The sequence below is a fragment of the Zea mays genome, chromosome 4, assembly GCF_902167145.1.
Source record: "Zea mays cultivar B73 chromosome 4, Zm-B73-REFERENCE-NAM-5.0, whole genome shotgun sequence".
Lineage (NCBI taxonomy): Eukaryota > Viridiplantae > Streptophyta > Magnoliopsida > Poales > Poaceae > Zea > Zea mays.
In genome coordinates, this window is record NC_050099.1 from 198,401,253 (window position 1) to 198,422,358 (window position 21,106).

General features: G+C 45.0%; 1 protein-coding gene across 2 annotated transcripts; it reads right to left on the reverse strand.

Annotated features, from left to right (window-relative positions):
* Positions 1–12,644: 12,644 nt before the first annotated feature.
* Positions 12,645–17,698, reverse strand: LOC100283345 (zinc knuckle family protein). Of its 2 annotated transcripts, XM_008679067.1 has the most exons (4): positions 17,236–17,693; positions 15,924–16,317; positions 15,640–15,824; positions 12,645–13,512 (listed from the first exon to the last, which is right to left on the reverse strand). In XM_008679067.1, exons 1-4 carry the CDS (start codon positions 17,578–17,580, stop codon positions 13,102–13,104), a joined length of 1,335 nt encoding a protein of 444 aa, XP_008677289.1. In that variant the 5' UTR covers positions 17,581–17,693; the 3' UTR covers positions 12,645–13,101.
* Positions 17,699–21,106: the final 3,408 nt, after the last annotated feature.

Consider the following 21,106-nt stretch of genomic DNA (forward strand, 5'->3'; position numbering starts at 1 on the left):
AAAGGGCAACGGTCCATTTCTAAAAACGTGGGGTAGCAAGAGCACTAGAATAGTAGAAAGGGAAAAAAATTCCCCGCGACGAGGGTGGAGAAAGCGGCCAAGGAACGAGCAATTAATATCGCTTTCTCTATAATAAAAACGTGAGGAACAAATCCGCACTAAAAATCCCCACGGGTCGGTGGAGTGCGCACGCGTCGAGCGCTGGCTCCTCGGGCAGGAGGTGAAGAACATCGTGGCCTACGACGGCGCGGACCAGCGGGAGCAGCACGAGCGCCTGGACCCCTGGCCGGCGCGGATGGAGGGCGCGGATGGAGGGCGCCGGCACAGCCAGAACCCAGCTGATGCGAGCGCCGGGATCAGAGGACCTCACCTGAGGCGAGCGACAACTAGATCTGGTTGGGAGGAGGGCTGGGATCAGAGGACCTCACCTGAGGAGAACCTGTATCAGGCGTGGAGGGTCGCTGTCGTTGAGGCGAGACACCCCTGGGAGCCGCGTCGCCGCCGCCGAGGTGAGATCCCTTAGAGTTGTTCCGTCGCCGCCCCTGTGCGAGATGCGAACAGGAGTGAGCTCGTCCGGTTTATTTGGAGGAATGGGTCGCTCCTAGGGTTCGGTTGTATTTTGGAACGAGTGGATGATGGATGGGTTGGCTCCGTGACGCTATCCAAACGATTTTGTAGGCTCAGATACAGGTTCGGATGACTCTGGACCATGCCGCACTGCTAACCAAACACGCTGGTAGTGTCTACAGAAAGTGGCCCAACTATTATATGTTCAACCAGATTCGTAATGACACGCACTCCTACGTACGTATATGTGGGTGTAGTGTAGGTCGGTCCATACACACTTCGCATTTCGTACAAATGGCTACTTCCATACTCAAACTCTAGCATGCACAAAGAAATTCAGAGTCAGAGCGACGAAGCTTCCAGCCATCCTTCGTCGCCCAGCTCCAGCTCCAGCAATTCCACGACGCGTGGCGGCCTACAGGCTGCAGATCTCCAAATGCACGCGCCAAGGCACCCGTTAGCTCGATCAGCTCAACCAGGCCTCCGACGACGGCGGCGGCGGCGACCATCCCAGTCGGTCGGGTCAAGTCCGAGCCAGACAATAGGGAGGAAGAGACCCTAACCATGCACATGCCCATCTGATCGTCTCCGACTGAGACAGACTCACTCCACGACGACCCCGTGACCGTATATGAAACTGGAAAACTCGGAGAACCCAAAATTGTAACTCTTATGCTCTATTCTGTGGATTGTGTAAAATAGAGGTTGTTTACAGAGTAAAGTTTGAAATATATGATACTACTTCTGTTCTCGAATATTTGTCGTCCGCTAGTTTATTTGGGATTTCCGCTCAGTCGGTGCTGATAACAAAGATGTCGAAGATTTTGGCGTGTGGACCCTCCCTTCTACCGGCTTCGCCAGAGTGGCCCTATGCGATGTCTGGCCATGACGTATCGCAACCTGAGCTTCCAAAGATTCCAGACGTGCCTGCGGGGATGACGACGCATGGGTCCTCTCGACCAGACACCCCTGGGGCTCACGCGACGCCTGTCCACCCTGAGGGCATGTTCGGTTACTCCAATCCAGAAGGGGATTGGAGGGGATTAAATCCCCTCCAATCCCCTTCTGGATTGGGGTAAGCGAACAAGCCCTGAGGGAGTTGGGGGGCAGCTCTCCCCCTCCTCTTCCCTTAAGGGTCTATTCCCGGTGACAACAACAGCCGAGGGCATCTCCTGAGACAGTGGAACATGATGCTACTGATGCCTTCCCTTCTATTCCCTTGAGGCACCAGTTAATGGAAAAAATAACAATACCAGTTTCTCAGCTGCTCCCTCACCCTCATGTTAAGAAAAGGTAGTTCAAGGCACATGATGTTGCTCTCCCCCGCCGGAGCAGAAGGGTTGCTGGGGCAGCTCCATGGTCGCCAAGGCCAATTGTTTCTGAAGCACAAAAGAGGGTCATCAGGAGCTTGGGTTTTGCTTCTCAAAATGAAAAAATTAGCCAGAAATCTCAGGATGCTTACATCAAATTATTTGTCAACCCTGCCGCTGATGCCCACATGGTAGCATTGGTAGTCATCTTTGGCTGGACAGTTGATGACGGGAAGGAGATCAGATCAGCGAATCTCATTGTCAGATTCTGAGGGTATCATCCTTATGGTCGTCTTTTATTTGTTGACAAATGAACCCTTCTTCTATGTTGTTTTGGAACGCTCAGAGGCTTAATAGCAAGGCTCGCTCGAATGCTGTCGGGATATCATTCTTTCATCCAAAGCGGATATTGTGTGTTTGCAAGAAACAAAGTTAGCTTCTGTAAACCAGTTCCTCCTTTCCTCTATTTTCATTTCTGAGTTTAATAATTGGGCATCTCTGCCTGCTGATGGTACTCGGGGAGGTATTTTGATTGCTTGGAAAGGATCTATTGTACAAGCTTTATCCTCTCGGGTAGACCGTTTTTCGGTTTCTGTACATTTCATGGAAGCGGAAGGGCATAATTGGTGGTTTACAGGCATGTATGGGCCTCAAGATGATAGTGACAAGATTCTCTTTGTTCAGGAACTCAGAGGTGTGAGAGCTTTGTGCCTCGGACCTTGGCTGGCAGGAGGCGATTTTAATTTGATATATCGGGCAGAAGACAAGAATAACTCCAACCTGAACAGAGCAATGATGGGGCGCTTCTGGCGTTTTATTGATGATTGTAAGCTCAAGGAAATCCCTCTCATTGGTCGCAAATTCACATGGTCCAATGAGCGGGACAATCCAACTCTCGTGAGGTTGGACAGGGCGTTCTGTTGCTCAGAGTGGGAGGATTTATTTCCTGAGGCAGGGCTACAAAATGCAGCATCGGGGATATCTGACCATTGCCCGCTAACTCTTAGTCTTAACTTTTGTCCACCACAGAAGCGAAGATTCCACTTTGAGAGCTTCTGGCCACAATTGCCTAGATTCTATGAGGCTGTGAAACAGAATTGGGAAGCGTCGATCAATTCTTCCTGTGTTGCTGAATGCTTTTGCTTTAAGCTCCAGCGCCTTAGTCGGGGCTGCAAAAGTGGAGTCAACGTAAAGTAGGGAACATCAAATTGCAGCTAGCAATTGCAAAGGAAATCCTTCACAAATTAGAAATTACAAGAGATTCAAGAGCTTTATCTGCCAAGGAGGATTAGTTGAGGAAAAATTTAAAATTGCACTGTCTTGGGTTGGCTTCGCTTGAACGCACTATTGCAAGACTTCGATCTAGGGTACTCCAATCTTAAGGATGGGGATGCAAACACAAATCTTTCATCAGCATGCCCGATATAGGAAGAAAAAAATCATTTCCAAGCTACATGTGGGAGATCAGGTTGTTTCTGACCAAGAAAATAAACATGAGGCATTTTTCGATTTCTTCACTAATCTGTTCGGGGCTGCTGAAGAGAGGGGGGTACTCTTTTGAATTATTCGTCTTCCATTCCCAACAGCAAGACCTTTCCCCACTGGATGCTCCATTCACTGCGGAAGAGGTTTGGGCTACAGTCAAAGATATGCCCCTGGATAAGGCCCCGGATCCTGGTGGCTTTACATGAAGATTTTACAAATGTGTTGGAATATAATTGGGGGTGATGTGTTATTAGCCCTGGCTGCGGTTCATAGAGGACATGTGTTCAATTTCAGGTTGTTAAATTCAGCTTTTACTCCCTCCGTTTCTTTTTATTTGTCGCTGGATAGTGCAATTACTTTGCTGCCAAAGAAGCCGGGTGCTAGTGTTGTAAAGGATTTTCGCCCAATCAGCTTGATACACAGTTTTGCTAAGCTGGTTACAAAAATCTTGGCAAACAGACTAGCCCCATTATTGCCAAATTTGGTCTCCAATAATCAGAGCGGCTTTATTAGAGGCATGAGTATACCAGATAATTTTTTGTTTGTGCAGCAGGTGGCTAGATCCCTCCACAGAACCAAGGAACCTCATTTGTTGCTCAAGCTGGATATAACTAAAGCCTTTGATTCCTTGTTATAAGGAAAATGGACCCCAGGTCGTTTGGCTCAATAGGTTTTGGTGTTTGATAATCAACATAACCTGTTGACTAATGTGTTTCTTAGTGTTTATGTTTATAGTTCACAGGATGCGAAGAATATTGGATTAAGGCGCTGAGGATGCAACACCTCAAAAGAAGACATAAAAAGAGCTTAGAAGTCCAAGACTCAAGAACAAAAGCCCAAAGAATCAGCGAAGAAATCCATGAAGTGGGCAGTCAGCCAGCGCCCTGGTGGCGCACCGGACAGTGAACAGTACCTGTCCGGTGTGCACCGGACTGTCTGGTGGGACATCCAGATAGTCTGCGCAGAGAGGCCCACAATGGGCGCTCTCGGGCTGTAGCACCGAACTGTCCGGTGATCACCGGACTATCTGGGTAACGGTTGGAGCCAACGGTCGACTACTACAGACCCCAATGGTCGGCTGATGTGGCAGGCACCGGACAGTGAACAGTGTATGTCCGGTGCGCACCGGGCTATCCAGTGTGGTCGTCGATAGAAAGCTATTGTTTTCTGTCCAACGGCTAGAAGTGTGGGGGAGGCTATAACTACCCCACAACCGGCCATTTGGAGGTGTGGGAGCCCAAGCAACATACCAAGGCATAGTATAGACATTTCCATGTGCTCATACACTCAAATGCTTAATAGAATCACTCGGTGATTAGCGTAGGTGCTTTACGAAGTGCTTATGTTAGTTAGACCACTTTAGCGCTTGCTCTAGGTGAATCCTAGTTAGTTGAGTGAGTTTAGAAAAAACACAACCCCTCGGCTCTTGTGTGAGCCGTTGTAATTGTACTGAGTGGGGTGAGAGTCTTGCGATACCGTGACAACCGTGTTTGTGTCAGGGCCGCCACCGTGTACCGGAGGGAACGAGGCCCACAGCGTTTCGGCCGGAAGCTCGATAGTGGAGACGGCGGGGAGCGTCCGAGAGGAGCCGAAAGCGGAGCACCACTTGCACGTGGAGAAGGCTCACGGATCTCTACGGAGTTACTCGACCGTGGTGCTTGGTCCTCGCGTGGGCTTACCTTTGTGTAGGGGCACCAACGAGGATTAGTCGGGATCTTGCGTGGTTCCGGATACCTCAATAAAAATACCGGCGTCATCCACGAGAGTTTGCATCTCTACTTTATTCTTTAGCTTCCACATTTATATTAAGCATTTAAGTTTCAATCTTGTCTTTATAATTAGATTGTTTAGGATTGAAACTTAGACCGTGCGGTAGAGATATCAACACTTAGACAAAACCTAGTTTGCTCATTGTAGTTTGTTTGTTTGCATAGGTTTTGCTCTAGGGATTTATTTGTGGCCTAGTTTAGAGAAAGTTTTAGAAGTCCTAATTCACCCCCTCTTAGGCGTCACCTGTTTCCATCAATTGGTATCAGAGTCTGGTTTGGCACATTTGAAACGCTTTAGCTTCACAACTAAAAGAGCCGACACCTTTTAGAGAAAGGGGATGGATACCCATAGGCCACCACACTTCGACAACACTAACTTCCCATATTATAGTGCTAGAATGGTGTGTTACCTAGATGTCGTTGATCTAGGTGTTTGGAGAGGCACTCGTGATGGGATGAAACCACCTAAAAATTCAGAGAAACCCACCACGAATGAGGAAAAATAAATTCATTTAAATGCTAGAGCCAAAATTGCTTGTATGAATCTCTTAGCATGGATATTTTCAATCAAGTTTTACATTAAAAATTGCTAATGAGATTTGGCTAAAATTGCATGAGCTCCATGATGGCACATCCAATGTCTATGAGCAAAAACATTGCCTAGTCTTAAATGAGTATAATTCTTTTGCTATGACGGACAATGAGCTTGTTAGAGATATATACTCTCGTTTGAATCTAATCATCAATAATCTCAATTATATTGGCATTAATAAGCTAGGTGATGCGAACATTGTGAGGAAGATTATCTCCCTAATACCACAACAAAGATATGGGAGCATCATCACTATTCTTCACAACATGGAGGACTTGAGTACAATGACCCCAACCATTGTGATCCGAAAAATTGCGGCGTTTGAGATGTCGCGAAAAATGGGTCGACAAGAGGAGCCAACTTCTTCAAGACCATATGCTTTTGCATGTGATGAAAGAAAAGGCAAAAAGAAGGATCCCACTCCAAGTTCCTCAGGCAAAGAAGAGGAAGAAAAAGAAAGTGATGATGATGAAGATAATCAACCATCAACATCATCCTCCAAGGACGAAGAAACCATCCGACGCGTCAGAAAGGTGATGGGGATGATCCGTAAGATTACTCTAATGGGTGTGCCCCTACAGGTCGAGGATTTTCTCTTTAACATTGACAGGAAAAAGCAAAGAAAGAGAGGATGCTTCGCATGCAGGGAGAAGGGCCACTTCAGGGACAACTGTCCAACTATGACCGAACCCACAAAATGGAGGAGCAAAGGCAAGGCGCTTACAAGTGTCAAAACTTGGGATGACTCTTCAAGCGAAAATGAACCTCCAAGGACGCACAGTCATCGATCCTCATCACGCTCATCACGGTCATCACGCAAATGCCTTATGGCAAGAGGTAAAATGAGTATTCCATCCTCTAGTGATGATAGCAGTAGTGATGATGAAGGTGAGGGAAAGCCCTCCATAAATGAGCTTGTGGAAGCCTTTAAATTTTTCTAGGATGTATGCACTAAACAAAAGGCTCAACTTAAAACTTTGAAAAATAAGTTGATGAGCTCTCAAAATGATTAAAAAGGTTTGCTAGAAAAATTTGAAACATTTGCAAATTTGAATTGTGAGCTATCAACTAAAATTGAGCAATTAAAATCTAGTGCTCCATCCACTGCTACCGATGATGGCCTTATTAAAAAGAATAAAAAACTTAAGGCTAAGTTAGCTAGCTCTCAAGAAGCCATTGAAAATTTGCTAGGGAAAATAGAAATTCTTAGCATACACAATGGTGAGCTAACTACAAAGCTAGAAAGCATTGGTAGCGCCCCGGAAGTATCTTTGGTTCAAATACCTGAAATTATTAAGAAAGATGCTTCTACTTCCAGCTTTGATTTAATTGATAATTCTAACCCCTGCAATCAAGTTCTTGTTAAGAATGTTGTTATAGAAACATGTTCAGACGATATTGCAATGGAGAATGAGCAATTAAAGCAAGAGGTGGCTCGCCTTGGGAAGGCCTTGTACGATAAGAAAGGCAAAGCCAAACAAATGCAACCTCCTCAGGATAACACCACTACGGGAGTGAACAAGCTTGTGGAGGGCAAAACTGTGATTTGTAGGTTATGTCACAAGGAAGGCCACAAGTCTTTCCAATGTAAGGCGAAAACTTGGGATAAGCAAAAGCTCAAGCAAAAGCCAACAAGCAAAATCTCTAACACCTACATCATCAAGGTAGACAAAAAGACTACTACACCATACTTGATCAAAAATAAAAAGAATGGAACGATGATAGCAATCAAGGCCAACAAGCAAGCCAACAAAGGAAAGGGGGCAAAACACATCTGGGTGCCAAAAGAAATTATTTCAACCATGAAAAACACCAAGAAGGTTTGGATCCCGAGAAGGAAGTGAGGAATCCAAAGGACGTTGGGGAATTGGGAGACTTGGCAAATTTGGGATGTATATCATGGGATGTATCACATTGATTCAAGACTATAGCCAAGTGGGTTAGTGCATACTTTGGACACAAATTTCCCCACCCATGACTAAGGTAACTAGATTTATTGTATTTCTTGTTTTTAGATATGCATATCTATTCTCATGTATCTAGTTTTACCTTTCATACCTGGTGCTACAATTAGTATTTTTTGTTTAAAACAATTTGCATGCATACTAGGTAAATCATATGGTAGGATTGCTCACTTTCAATTTGTATACTTGAGCAAACCTACATGGTTTAAAATGATAAGCACGACACATAGCTTTTTTAATATTCCTAAGAAAATGATACATCAATTGATATTTCCATATGACATTATACTACAAGTGGTATAATACTTCAATTATGTTTCAGTTGGTATCATTTAACTTATATGTGCCAAAGCTCGAATTATAGATAATTTGCCCATATTGATGTCAAATCAAAGTGCATGTCTCCTACAAGTATTCAAAACTTGTATGCACACTTTCAGGGGGAGGTTACTCTATAATCTAAGTCTTTGAGACTAATACCTGTTTTCAAGTCTATTGTATGTAGTAGTCTCACTGAAGGAAAATGGAGTCCCCGAAGAAAGACAATATGCTTCCACTGCAAATCTACAAGTATTCCTATGTCTCACAAGCCTGTCATTGGACTTAAATTGGTATTTTTGAGACTACAACTGGTATCATTTACATGTCTTATCCAATATTTGATTAGACTATATTGCACATCATATACTTCCCATGTTGCTATAAATGCATATGCTGTTAAATCATATTTTGTTACCTATGCATAAGGGAAGTTAGTCTACTCAAATCATGTCTTGCACCTCTATTTCTCACATGCTTTTTCCTAAGTAGAAGATCTTTGTCTTGGGGAGTATTCCTTCGTCTCTAAAGGTGGAGAAGTTTCTTCCAAGAGGAGAACACTCATTTAGGGGGAGTAATAATTTTTAATGCTTCAATTGGTATCATTGATAAATCTTTTATGAGGGAAAGTCTTATTTGCTTTCAACATGCTTTTAATGTCAAAGGGGAGAAGTTTTAGGGACCAAAGCAATGAAAATGATATCAAACACCAAACACCACCAAATTGAAATTTTTATCTTGCAAGTGGTTTTGGTCTTTTGGTCTAAAAATAGGAAGTAAGTGAATTATGGAGTTAGGGGGAGGCTTAAGTCCATAATCTCACTTTGTTGGGACAAACATGCATCCTAACAAGTAGATTGCATATTTTCATTCAAATATTTGTTATATTTGCTTGCTTTGGTTGTTGTGTCATCAATAACCAAAAAGGGGGAGATTGTAAGGAAAATGGACCCCGCGTCATTTGACTCAATAGGCATTGGTGTTTGATGATCAACATAACCTGTGGACTAATATGTTTGCTAATATTTATGTTTGTAGTTCACAGGATGTGAAGAGGATTGGACTAAGGCACTGAGGATGCAACACCTCAAAAGAAGACATAAAAAGAGCTTAGAAGTCCAAGACTCAAGAACAAAAGAAGCCCAAAGAATCAGCGAAGAAATCCATGAAGTGGGCAGTCAGCCAGCGCCCGGGTGGCGCATCGGACAGTGAACAGTACGAGTCTGGTGTGCACTGGACTGTCTGGTGGGACATCCGGACAATCTGCGCAGAGAGGCCCACAACGGGCGCTCTCGGGCTGTAGCACCGGACTATCCGGTGTGCACCAGACAGTCTAGGTAATGGTTGGATCCAACGGTCGACTGCTACAGACTCCAACGGTCGACTGACGTGGCAGGCACCGGACAGTGAACAATGTATGTCCGGTGCACACCGGACTGTCTGGTGTGCCCATCGATAAAAAGCTGTTGCTTTCTGTCCAATAGCTAGAAGTGTGGTGGAGGCAATAAATAACCCCCAACCGGCCATTTGGAGGTGTGGGAGCCAAAGCAACATACCAAGGCATAGAATAGACATTTCCAAGTGCTCATACACTCCAGTGCTTAATAGAATCACTTGGTGATTAGCGTAGGTGCTTTACGAAGTGCTTAGGTTAGTTAGACCGCTTTAGCGCATGCTCTAGGTGAATCCTAGTTAGTTGAGTGAGTTTAGAAAAACCACACGACCCCTCGGCTCTTGCGTGAGCCGTTGTAATTGTACCGAGTAGGGCGAGAGTCTTGCGAGACCATGACAACCACGTTTGTGCCACGGCCGCCACCGTGCACCAGAGGGAACAAGGCCCGCGACATTTCGGCCGAAAGCTCGATAGTGGAGACAGCAGGGAGCGTCCGAGAGGAACCGGAAGCGGAGCACCACTTGCGTGTGGAGAAAGTCGGTGGCTCTCTACGGAGTTACTCGAATGTGGTGCTTGGCCCTCGCGTGGGCTTCCGTAGGGGCACCAACAAGGATTAGTCGGGACCTTGCGTGGTTCTGGATACCTCGGTAACAATATCGGCGTCATCCACAAGAGTTTGCATCTCTACTTTGCTCTTTAGCTTCCGCGTTTATATTAAGCATTTAAGTTTCAATCTTATCTTTATAATTAGATTGTTTAGGATTGAAACTTAGACCGTGCAGTAGAGATAGCAACACTTAGACAAAACTTACTTTGCTCATTCTAGTTTGTTTGTTTGCATAGGTTTTGCTCTAGAGATTTATTTATGGCCTAGTTTAGAGAAAGTTTTAGAAGTCCTAATTCACCCACTCTTAGGCATCACCTGTTTCCTTCACTTGGCATGGACATTTTTACTTGAGGTCTTTCAGCATGTGGGTTTTGGCAGAAATGGTGCAACTTTGATCAGTTTGCTTTTGTCAACGTCCTCTGCATAGATTTTGGTGAATGGGCAACCTGGACCTCCAATTTCTGTAACCTGATCAGTTTGCTTTTGTCAACGTCCTCTACACAGATTTTGGTGAATGGGCAACCTGGACCTCCAATTTCACATCTCTGTGGGCTCAGACAAGGCGACCCGCTTTCGCCTATGTTGTTCATCCTTGCCATGGACGTTCTGAACTCCCTGGTGAAAGTGGCCACCAATGAAGGACTTTTACTGCCTCTTGGGGGAAATCAAAATCGACAAAGGGTGTCTTTATACGCTGATGACATGGTGCTGTTTCTGAGGCCAGTTGTTTCTAATCTACGCATGATTAAAAAATCCTTGAGGGCTTCGGGCATGCAGCTGGCCTTAGATGTAACATGTCCAAGAGCTCTGCAACACCTATTCAATGTTTTGAGGATGACATTGCACTTGTTTCACATGAGTTGGCTTGTGCTATCATTTCCTTCCCAGTGACATACCTTGGCATTCCCCTCACCATCAACAAGCCATCTAAGTCTGATTTATTGCCCCTGGTGGATAAAGTGGCTGATAAGCTTCATGGTTGGAAGGCTCCTTTACTAAATTAGGTTGGTCGGCTGGTGGTGGTTAACAGCAACTCCCATTCATCTCATGACCGCACTAGATTTGCCTAAATGGGTCATGAAAAAGATTGATAAAGTCAGGAGGAATTTCTTATGGAAAGGTCATGAACATGCTAGATGGGGAAGTTGCTTGGTCTCTTGGGCTAGAGTTCCGCGCCCGCTCAGGTATGGTGGTCTAGGGGCGCATGACCTTGAACGGTTCAGCTATGCACTGCGTATTAGATGGATGTGGTTACAAAAGACAGACAGTTCACGACCTTGGGTCGGGTTGCCCGTCCATGTACCAAAGAAGGCTCGTGCTCTTTTCGATGCGACGGTTACCACCTTGGTTGGCATTGGGGAAAATACAAAATTCTGGGCTGACAGATGGCTGCAAGGGAAAACTGTTGCGGAATTGGCTCCTAACTTTTTTAGTTCAGTACCTAAAAGAACCATGCATCGACGTACAATGAGCCAGGCACTTGTGAAGAGATCTTGAGTGGAGGACATAAAAGGAGCTCTCACAGTTCAGGTCCTTGCTGAATATCTCTCAATATGGGACTTGGTTGATGGGTGTAGTGTTGCAGCCAAGGGTCCTTGACCGACATGTTTGGAAATTATCATCTAATGGAACATATTCCTGCAAATCAGCCTACCAAGCGATGTTCATAGGACCATTCAGTTTGCCCCTGGAAAAGTCTGGAAGAGTTGGGCTCCAACTAATTTTAAATTCTTTGCTTGGCTGGCCATCAACAATAGGTGTTGGACCTCATACCAGCTGGCTAGGCGAGGGTTACCACATCAAACATCATGCCATTTTGTGACCAGGCGGAGGAAATCATACATCACATCCTAGTCTCCTGTGTGCTATCCCCAAAAATATGGGAAGGGATTTTGAGAAAACTTAAGCTTGATATGGTCCCACACCCCAATTCCTCTAGCCAGGTTTGGACCTGGTGGTGTAAAGCCACCGCTGCTATCCCCAAAGATTTTTAAAAAGGGCTCAATTCCTTGGTCATTTGGGAGCATTGGAAGCATAGAAATGCATGCATGTTCGATGGAGTTCAATCTTAGCCTCAAATGATCTTTGCTCAAGTGGATGTTGAATCCCACATGTGGGCTTTGGCTGGGGCTTCTAATCTTAAGAAGCTCCTTCAAAGGAAGGCTCCTTAGGCTGGGTGTGGTCGTTGAGGTAGTGTTCAGTTGCTGTGTAAAGTGTTCTAGTGTTTTTAGGGTGTTAACTGTCTCCTTGCATTTGTAACTTTTTTCTTCCTTAATAAAATAACACACAGTTCTTCTACATAGTTTAAAAAGTTTATTTTTCAACTAAAATGCGACAACTAAAATAGAACGGAGGGAGTATAATAGAAGATCTGCTCGAGATGGCCTTATCCCAGCGCTTCAGAAGCGACCGAAGTCCAGCCGCAAGGATTTCACCAGGGCCTCGGGCAATTTCTGCGAAAAATCGCTGCAATCCACCCGTCAGAAATCGAGAGTTGCCAATTGTGCCCAAGCACATATGCTCCAGAAAACACTATTCAGACTCAGTAGTTCCAACACAAACACTGGCGTGCAGAACCAGCGTTCTGCACACGCAAACACCAGTTGCTAGGAAAACGAGACGGGTCAGGACAGGACACAAGCAAAGAACAAGCAGGGGTTTCAAGGATGCACCTTACAATATGTCCGTCCTCGGTTCATGTTCATCCCGTTCTTCAAAGGTCCAATACAGAGGACGCAGATGTATGTACTATAGATGTACCGAACTACATTAACTGAATTAACTACATTAATTTAGTTATTAACTAAATTAACTAAACTAGGCAGACAATGGGGCCCAATTGCGGACCTTTACACCGTTGTCCACCCTACCTCTCAACAAACACATTATTCTCTCTCTCTCTCTCTCGTAGCTACAATGCCAAACCCGATTAAGACTTGTTGGGTTTGAGGTGGATTCCCCTCTGATCCACCTCAAATCGAACAAGCTCTTAAGATTCCTAAGCAGAAACATTAGCACTGCTCCTGAGCCCTGATTGCCTACGAGGCACAGCCCAAAAGCAGCATCAGACCACCAGTTCACCCACAACCTTCTATTCTAAGACCCTCTCGGCTGGGGACAATTGGCCGGCCTGTGACCGACCACGCCGCAACGGAAACACCTACTTCGCGGAGACGGTTTAGGGCAGGCGCTGATCCAGTGCCCCTTCTCGCCGCACCCGAAGCAGGTGTCGTTTGGGCGCCCGGTCATAGCGCCGCGGCTACCGAACGGCGTCACGGGCGATGGCGCAGGTGTTCTCGCCGTGCCACTCCGCTGGTGGTGCGGTGTGCTCGGTGACTTCTGCTGGGCTACAGCACGCGGCGTCGGCACGATTTCATCGTTGATGACGTCGAATGGCCACTCGTCGTCATTAGGTTGGGCGGGATTGGCTGATCCATTTGCGTCGTCGTTGTCTCCAGCTCCAACAGCATCTGTTACTGGCACCTTGTAACTGCATGCACCTTGTCCCTGCAGAATAAACAGCAACGCCGCTGGATCAGTTGCATGTAGCTGAGAACATAAAGCTAAAAGTAACTTCCAGACTCCAGAATACTGGATTGCTGTCCCAGCATCAAGTTACTGATCCAGACTATGCAAAAGCTAAGGAGTCCCGACAGTTTCTCAGAATCCGATGGAAGGAACTGAACCAAGATCAGTTGGTGGGAGGCGTGGCGTGTACACTCCTACCATCCAGGTTCAAGTCCTGTTTGGCTCAAATGTGGGTGCCTGTTTCTTCTTGTTTTCAGTGCCATGTTTTTTTCTGCTAGGTTGGCCAAGCTTTTAAATCTCAGAGGCAAGTTGCAGTTTTGAAAAAGTTTAACAATCCTTCACTTTCATAAACAATAATTCAGGGGAACGTACACAGAATAGTAAACAAATCAACAGGGCAAAAATAGATGGTTTTAAGAAAAACTACCTGCTAATTACGTCTAAAAAAACTCGACCTGCGAGGGGTAAGACAACCCCCGGACAATATATTAAGAAGACATTCTCACACAGGTCGAGAAAACCCCCGAACCCCTGCCCCACCCATAGAGATGGCCAAACGGGCCGCCCGGCCCGGCCCGGCCCGGGCCCGGTGAAGCCCGGCCAAAAACCGGGCCGGGCCTGTTGTGCCAGCGGGCTTAATTTTCTGTCCAAGCCCAGCCCGCAGCGGGCCTAATCGGGCCGGGCCGGCCCGTTTAGCACGAAAAAACGGGCCAAAAAGCGGGCTAAACGGGCCGATAAGCACGTTTTAGTGTAAAAAAACCGGGCTTAACGGGCTTAGAGGTAAACGGGCCGTGCCGGGCTAGCCCGCCGTGCCTAGTTTCCTGTCCAAGCCCGCCCGCTTATTCTACCGTGCCGGGTTCGGACCGGGCCCAAAAAACGGGCTTCGTGCCGGGCTCACGGGCCTCGTGCTTTTTGGCCATCTATACCCACCCATACAAAGCAGCACCGTAGCCCATGTGAGAAACGATCACAACCGGGACCAGGCCTTAGACCTGTGCTTTGGCGTCAGACAGACAAGGGGTTTTTTAACCACAGCCTGAAATTAGCTCCCACGGGGAGTCGAACCCAGGACCTGAGGAATGGTACTCAAACCACATAACCAACTCGGCTAGAGGCCCTTTCGCTATGCTGCTAATTACGTCTAAGGCCCCGTTTGTTTCGTTGAAATTGAATTCCATTTTAATAATTATAATTTAGACAAAACTAATTAAGTTAATATATTTATATATGTAATATATTGTATATTATCCTAAATCATATGAGAGATAGTTATATACTATATTTATGTTATAGCGAAACAAGTAGAAGAATGTGTTATAAGTTGTACATCGGAAAAATAGCATGTAAATCTATAGAATCAATTTCCATCTCTCACCCCATGAATTTGAGATAGGCTTATATGATAACTTTGGAAAATGGTGGAATGTCACATTCTAAAAAAATAGCCTATTCTATCAGTAAGATTCTAATTCCTCAAAATGAAAGGAAACAAACGGGACCTAAGAGTTATTTCAAAGGTAGATGCCCGTAATTTAGTAATTTATTTTCTTGATGCTGTCATCTACACCCTAACACATTTGACAAAAAGTGGACTAAAGTTGTAGGACGGCCCTTAAGAAGATTTTTTCCAACAGTATCTAACTTCACTAACAGCAAAAGTCTTCAGATTCAGTATTGATAAACAAGAAATAAAGTATAATATTGTAGCGTTCTCATTGGCAGAAAACATAAACTTTTCCTTATAACACAAATGGATAGGATTTCTGGAAACATTCCCGGCACTCAAATCTGAGAGTGGGTGGGGAGATAAGTTAAACAGGCTCTCCAGCACCTAGCTGCTAACTGGCAAGTTATGCTAAATTATGCAACCGCAGGATTGCCGGAGCTCATCTATCTTCAATATCACAGGAAGAGAATCATTTCATGTTTTTTCTCATGATTTATTCGGCTTCCCTTGGGACAAACAAACAGGAGAAACAGTATGATAATATGATCTCAGGAGTTAAAATATCTGGTTAATGAAAGAATAGTACACCCGATTACATAATTTAAGCATTAAATCATTTCAGGAGGAAAAAAAACATTATTTACCACGACAAACATTACCTTGGGTATAGGGCAAACATACCAGTCTTCATTGCCCACTCTCAATATTTTACACTTCCCTGCAGTACACTGGCAAATTGGCCGTCCATCATTAGATCTATTCCATCGTCCATCATTAGATCTATTCCATTGGGGACTAACTTTAACTGCTGCTGTAGCGTGTGCACCTTGTGGACTAACATGAACTGGAGTCCTAGCGCCAACACCTTTCAAAGTGTAATTAAATGGAGTTGTAGCAATAGCAGCCTGGGGACTGATATTAATTGGAATTGTAGCACCAGCACCTTGGGGACTAACATGAACTGGAGTCATAGCGCCAACACCTTTCAAAGTGTAACTAAATGGAGTTGCAGCAACAGCAGCCTGGGGACTGACATTAATTGGAGTTGTAGCACCAGCACCTTGGGGACTAACATGAACTGGAGTCATAGCGCCAACACCTTTCGAAGTGTAACTAAATGGAGTTGCAGCAACAGCAGCCTGGGGACTGACATTAATTGGAGTTGTAGCACCAGCACCTTCGAGAGTAACATTATTAATTTGTGTTCTAGCATCATTTACAGGAGTCCTTGGAACGTTGAATGCACAACGATTGCTTGTTTTAGGATCACTTCTAACAACAGGCGGTGATTGTGGATTCTGATCAACTTCCTTACACATGGCAACATGTTTACACTTCTGAAAAGCCATGTTCAATGAGTAAATACTGTCAAGTATATGTTTGTGAGTCAAAAATACTTTGCAAGAATAAAATACTCAATTTATAGATGATTAAAATACTGTCAAGGTTGGATAATTATCGTGATGCAGTTTCAGTGTTTCACCAACTTGACTGCTATACAGTAGACATGACAGACAAATTATGATTTTTCAGCCAGACGCATGAATAATGTGACTCTCATACCCACTTGCAAACTTGTAATAATAGCAAAAGACACAAGAACTTCATGTTTGACTGACTATTGCTCAAAAAAGTGCCAGACAGCTAGCTGGCCAAACGCACAGCTAAAATTAATAATAACTTTGATCACAAATGGTTGCCATAATCTGCAGAAGAAGAAAAAAAAATACTTCATCCAAGTTGTACATTAAAATTACTATACTAGTGACTAGTACATAAAACGGGCAGTGATGGACTGATGGATGGCTAAATTCTCCAGCTGCCCGAAAATCACATCAGAAGTTCTCTGTGGAGGCAGCTGGAAAACTTGACACTCAATTTCACCCAAATTGAGCCCAGACAAACTGCAATTTCCCGTGGAACCACTACGTTCCGTACAATTCATGGACCACAACCGCTGTTCACTAGAAAAAAAATGAATCAGTTTGGACATCGTCAAGCAAAGGAAACCCATTCAAGAGCTCTTGAAAATAAAAGATGCCCCAATCCATCATTCTAATTCCCAAGATTCTAACATTTGCAAATCGGCCTCATCTATTCGAGAACAGAAATTCCCCCCATCTAAACAATAAACCCCTGCACCTCCCAACCCAAAGCACTGAAAGGATCTATCTTCAACATCAACACCCCACCACCAAAAAAGAAAAAAATGTTATAAGCGGAGAAAAAAGTTGGAGGTGGTTGGGGAGGCTGACCGGCTGCGATGAGCAGACGTACATCCACCCGCCGCTCTGGTCGTCCCGTTGCACCGCGCAATAGCCGCGCCCGCAGACGCACGGCGGAGCGCGTCGCTTGGCCTCGTTATAGCCCCGCTCAATGTCATCCACGGCGCGGATAAGGAAGTCGTCGTAGTCGTCCAGGTCGCCACCGGCGCCGGCACAGGAGTCGGCGTCCGCGTCCGCGAAGTCCAGTTGCCGCCTCACTGGAGCGCCGCGGAGGGCCGCCGCCGGCGCTGAATGAGGGGGAAGGGAAGTAGGAGGAGTGGGAGGGCGGCAGGAGCCGACGCTCTCCGGGGATGTGTCGGCGGTGGTGCTGCTCATTGCCGCGACGCCGTGGCCTTGCTCTCTCGCCCCCGCCGCAGACGAGATCAGACCTCCTCCAACGGCACCCGCTCCCGCTAACCATGCCGGCCTGAGGGGATACGCAGGTCTGCAAAATAAGGTCTAGTCGGTTGACCGTGCGTTACGACGGCTCACAACAATACCCATATAAATTATTCATTAAAAAGATTTAAAGATATTTTATTGATTGTCTCTGCTCTCCGCATAATATTTTTCTTTATTTGATTAACCGAGTCGACATCGTGGTAAAGGAAATAACATGTAGACAGGCGATGTCGAGCCATCGAATGAGTACCATAGGCAGCAAATCAGGGACCCCTAACCCTCGCCTCCCCCACTTCCAAGGTTTCGTAGAGAAGGAAGGGAAGGGAAAGGAAGCGAAGAGGCAGTCACACATGTTCGTGCCGGAGAAGGACACGACGAAGACATGGACATCTAGAGGCGATATAGGTAGTATACCGCTAGATACATACAGGGAGAGCACGCAAGCGGAGAAAGAAGCCCAGCTAGAGCAGCTCCAAACCGAGAGGCACCCGCACCAGGCGTCAGTCCGAAATGGGCGAGAGAATACGAGTGCTTCCAGCCCTGGACCCACCGAGGCGACACAACACCACCACCAACTCCGTAGCATATGCCGACTGGTGTCGCGTTATGGACCTTGGTTGTCCAATATCTCAGATCTGGACTCTTCGTCGCCAAGATAACCTAAGCGTGGCAGGCGCCATCGTGTTCTCCTCGGCGGCACGCACGAAGAAAAGCCAGGAGCAAGACTGACTTGCCCGTACCCGCGTCGACGAGCGTCGGTCGGCTCGCGGCTGTGACCGTGGGCAGGGGCAGCAGGTTGGGAGGAAGAACAGGGCGAAGGCCGGAAAGACGAACGAGACATCCGATGACAGCGAAAACGATGGTGCGTGCATGCTGTAAAACATCCTCGTGGACGTGCAATAGCCACCGCGCGGGTCGGTGTCGGGGCTGGTGTCGAACGAATACGGGGAGGAGGTGCCTGCTCCCACGCCCTCTGCCGAGAAGGGGTAGCGTGGAGGCGGAGGCATGAGGGGAGAGAGAAAAGAAGCAGGATGACGAACGAGGTGGCGACAACTGAGGCGAGGACCATCATTGTCGTGCGGAGTTATAGATGGCCAAATGAGTCGTGTCTGGTGGGCTGGTCTGGGGCACGACCCATTTAATAGTGTCTGGGCCAGCCCGACACGATCGTCGTGTCATGCTTGGGCCGTAGCCTCAGCCCGTAGTGCTAATCCAGCCCGACACGATTATATTTTTTTATTTTACAAAACTCGTATATACATATATATATACAATTTATATTCAATATTAAAAATAATTAACCATGATGTTCTACTGGTTAAATGACTTCATTCTGTGTCTCTTGCCCTTCTTCCATTAGGGATTGGGTTCGAACCCCACCTCTTGCACTATTTTTTTAATATTTTATGCTAATTTAGCTACCTGACTGGCTAACGGGCCGGACATAGATGTTGTGTGCATGGAGGGATACAGCAGGTTAATTTGAGATAGATGTAAGGGGTTATTTATAAAAATATGACGCACGACGACCGTTGAAACTGGTGCTTTAAGTATAATATAGATATAGACTAGTCGGTTGCCCGTGCGTTACGACGACTTACAACAATACGCACGTAAACTATCCACCAAAAAAATTAAGATTTATTATTGATTGTCTCCGCTCTTCGTATAATATTTTTTGATTTGGCTAACTATTGTTATTGTTTACTCCATGCAATATGTCTTGGCACAACACCGCTAATGAAGTGAGCGATTAGAAGAGAGTTCACAACGACTTACTGAACGAACAAAGATTATAAAATGACATAATTCCACCATACAGAAACCAAATAAGAGAAAGTTTGTGAGCTCAAGTTTCTAAAATAAATCACATGAACACAAACTTATAAAAAAGATAGATCAAAATATGGAGTGATTGCTAAAGTAAGGCACCAATAAAAACTGGATGCGCTCCATATAAATTATGCTACTTAATAGCAATTACTAACGTTTAAAACCAATAAATAACCTTTCATTTTACTGTCAGTGTGACAAATCATTGTTGCTCCATCCAATTCAGCAACCTCAAACACCATGGAGTCCATTGCGCCAATGTGGTCTCAGAAACGACCTAATGCTTGCAAGAGACAAGAACGTTGTGCCGTGTTTGGGCTGTAGCCTCGGCCCGTAGTGCTGGCCCGACCCGACACGATTATATATTTTTATTTTACAAAAAAACGTATATACATATATACAATTTATATCCAATATTAAAAACATCTAAGCATATTGTTTTACTGGTTAGACAACTTCATCCAGTGTCTCTCGCCCTTCTTCCATCAGGGCATGAGTAATGAGCAAACGAGCTGCCCTGGCACAGTCAGCAGGCCGACATGACGTGTCTGGGCCAGAGTTGACGCCCGCGGGCGTCTGGCCCATGTTGGGCTGCCGTTTGACCATCTATAGGCATGCAGCGGATTAATTTGAAATAGGTGTGAGGGATTATTTCTAAAAATATGACACGGGACGACCATTGAAACTGGTGCTTTAAGTATAGTATAGATATAGATCTCTTGAGCGACTCGACTCAGCTTAGAGCGGCTCGCAATTTTTTTAGGTTCGTCAACGAATAGATTCAAGCTAACTCGTATGCTAACTATTCTAAATTAATTAATTTACAGAATAATGATAAATATTAGATAATGTTATAGATAAGTGACTCGTTTATTAGTCTTTGACGATGGAAATATGGTAATTTATAATTTATATTACTCATGATATTTTTATATTTTATATTTTTATATTGTTAATTCACTATATAATACAATAATATTATCATAGTGCATTTCACAAGTCAACTTTAAGCTGAATCTCATTCTTGAGCTCGTGAAGTGGTAGCTTGGCTCGACTCATTTCTAGCCCTACGACCCGATCTCTCGCGCTCCAACGGTGCACTAAGCGTGCTTTTAATTATGAAATTAACCCTTTAAAAGTTTAATTTTTTGATAATAATGTGTATTATGATACTACAAATATTATACAATTTTTTAAACTCCAAAAACTGATATATAAAAGTCAAATAACTTAGTTAAAGTGTAAAGAGAAGCTGAATAGTGAAAATGGTTGAAGAGGAGGTGAAACGGGGGAAAATCTTTGAGAGGAAGATATTTAAATATAAATAGAAAGTATGAATAGAGGATTTAGAAGGTGAGCCACTAGAATTAGTCTCACATCTTCCCCTCTGTCTCCTCTCTTTAGCTTGTTGCAGTTGGTGGGTGGATGTGTGTGGGTGGATGCATGGTTAGGCTGGTTCTAGAGCCGACAAGCAGGTCTATATCCATCAACATCAGTCATTATCAATTATAATGCTCAAGTGCACATACTTTACCACCAGTCTACAACCACTTTAGTGCAGCATCAGCTTTTCTTTTATAAAATTTTACATATTTTCGTTACAAATAAAATGTGGCACTTCATGAAG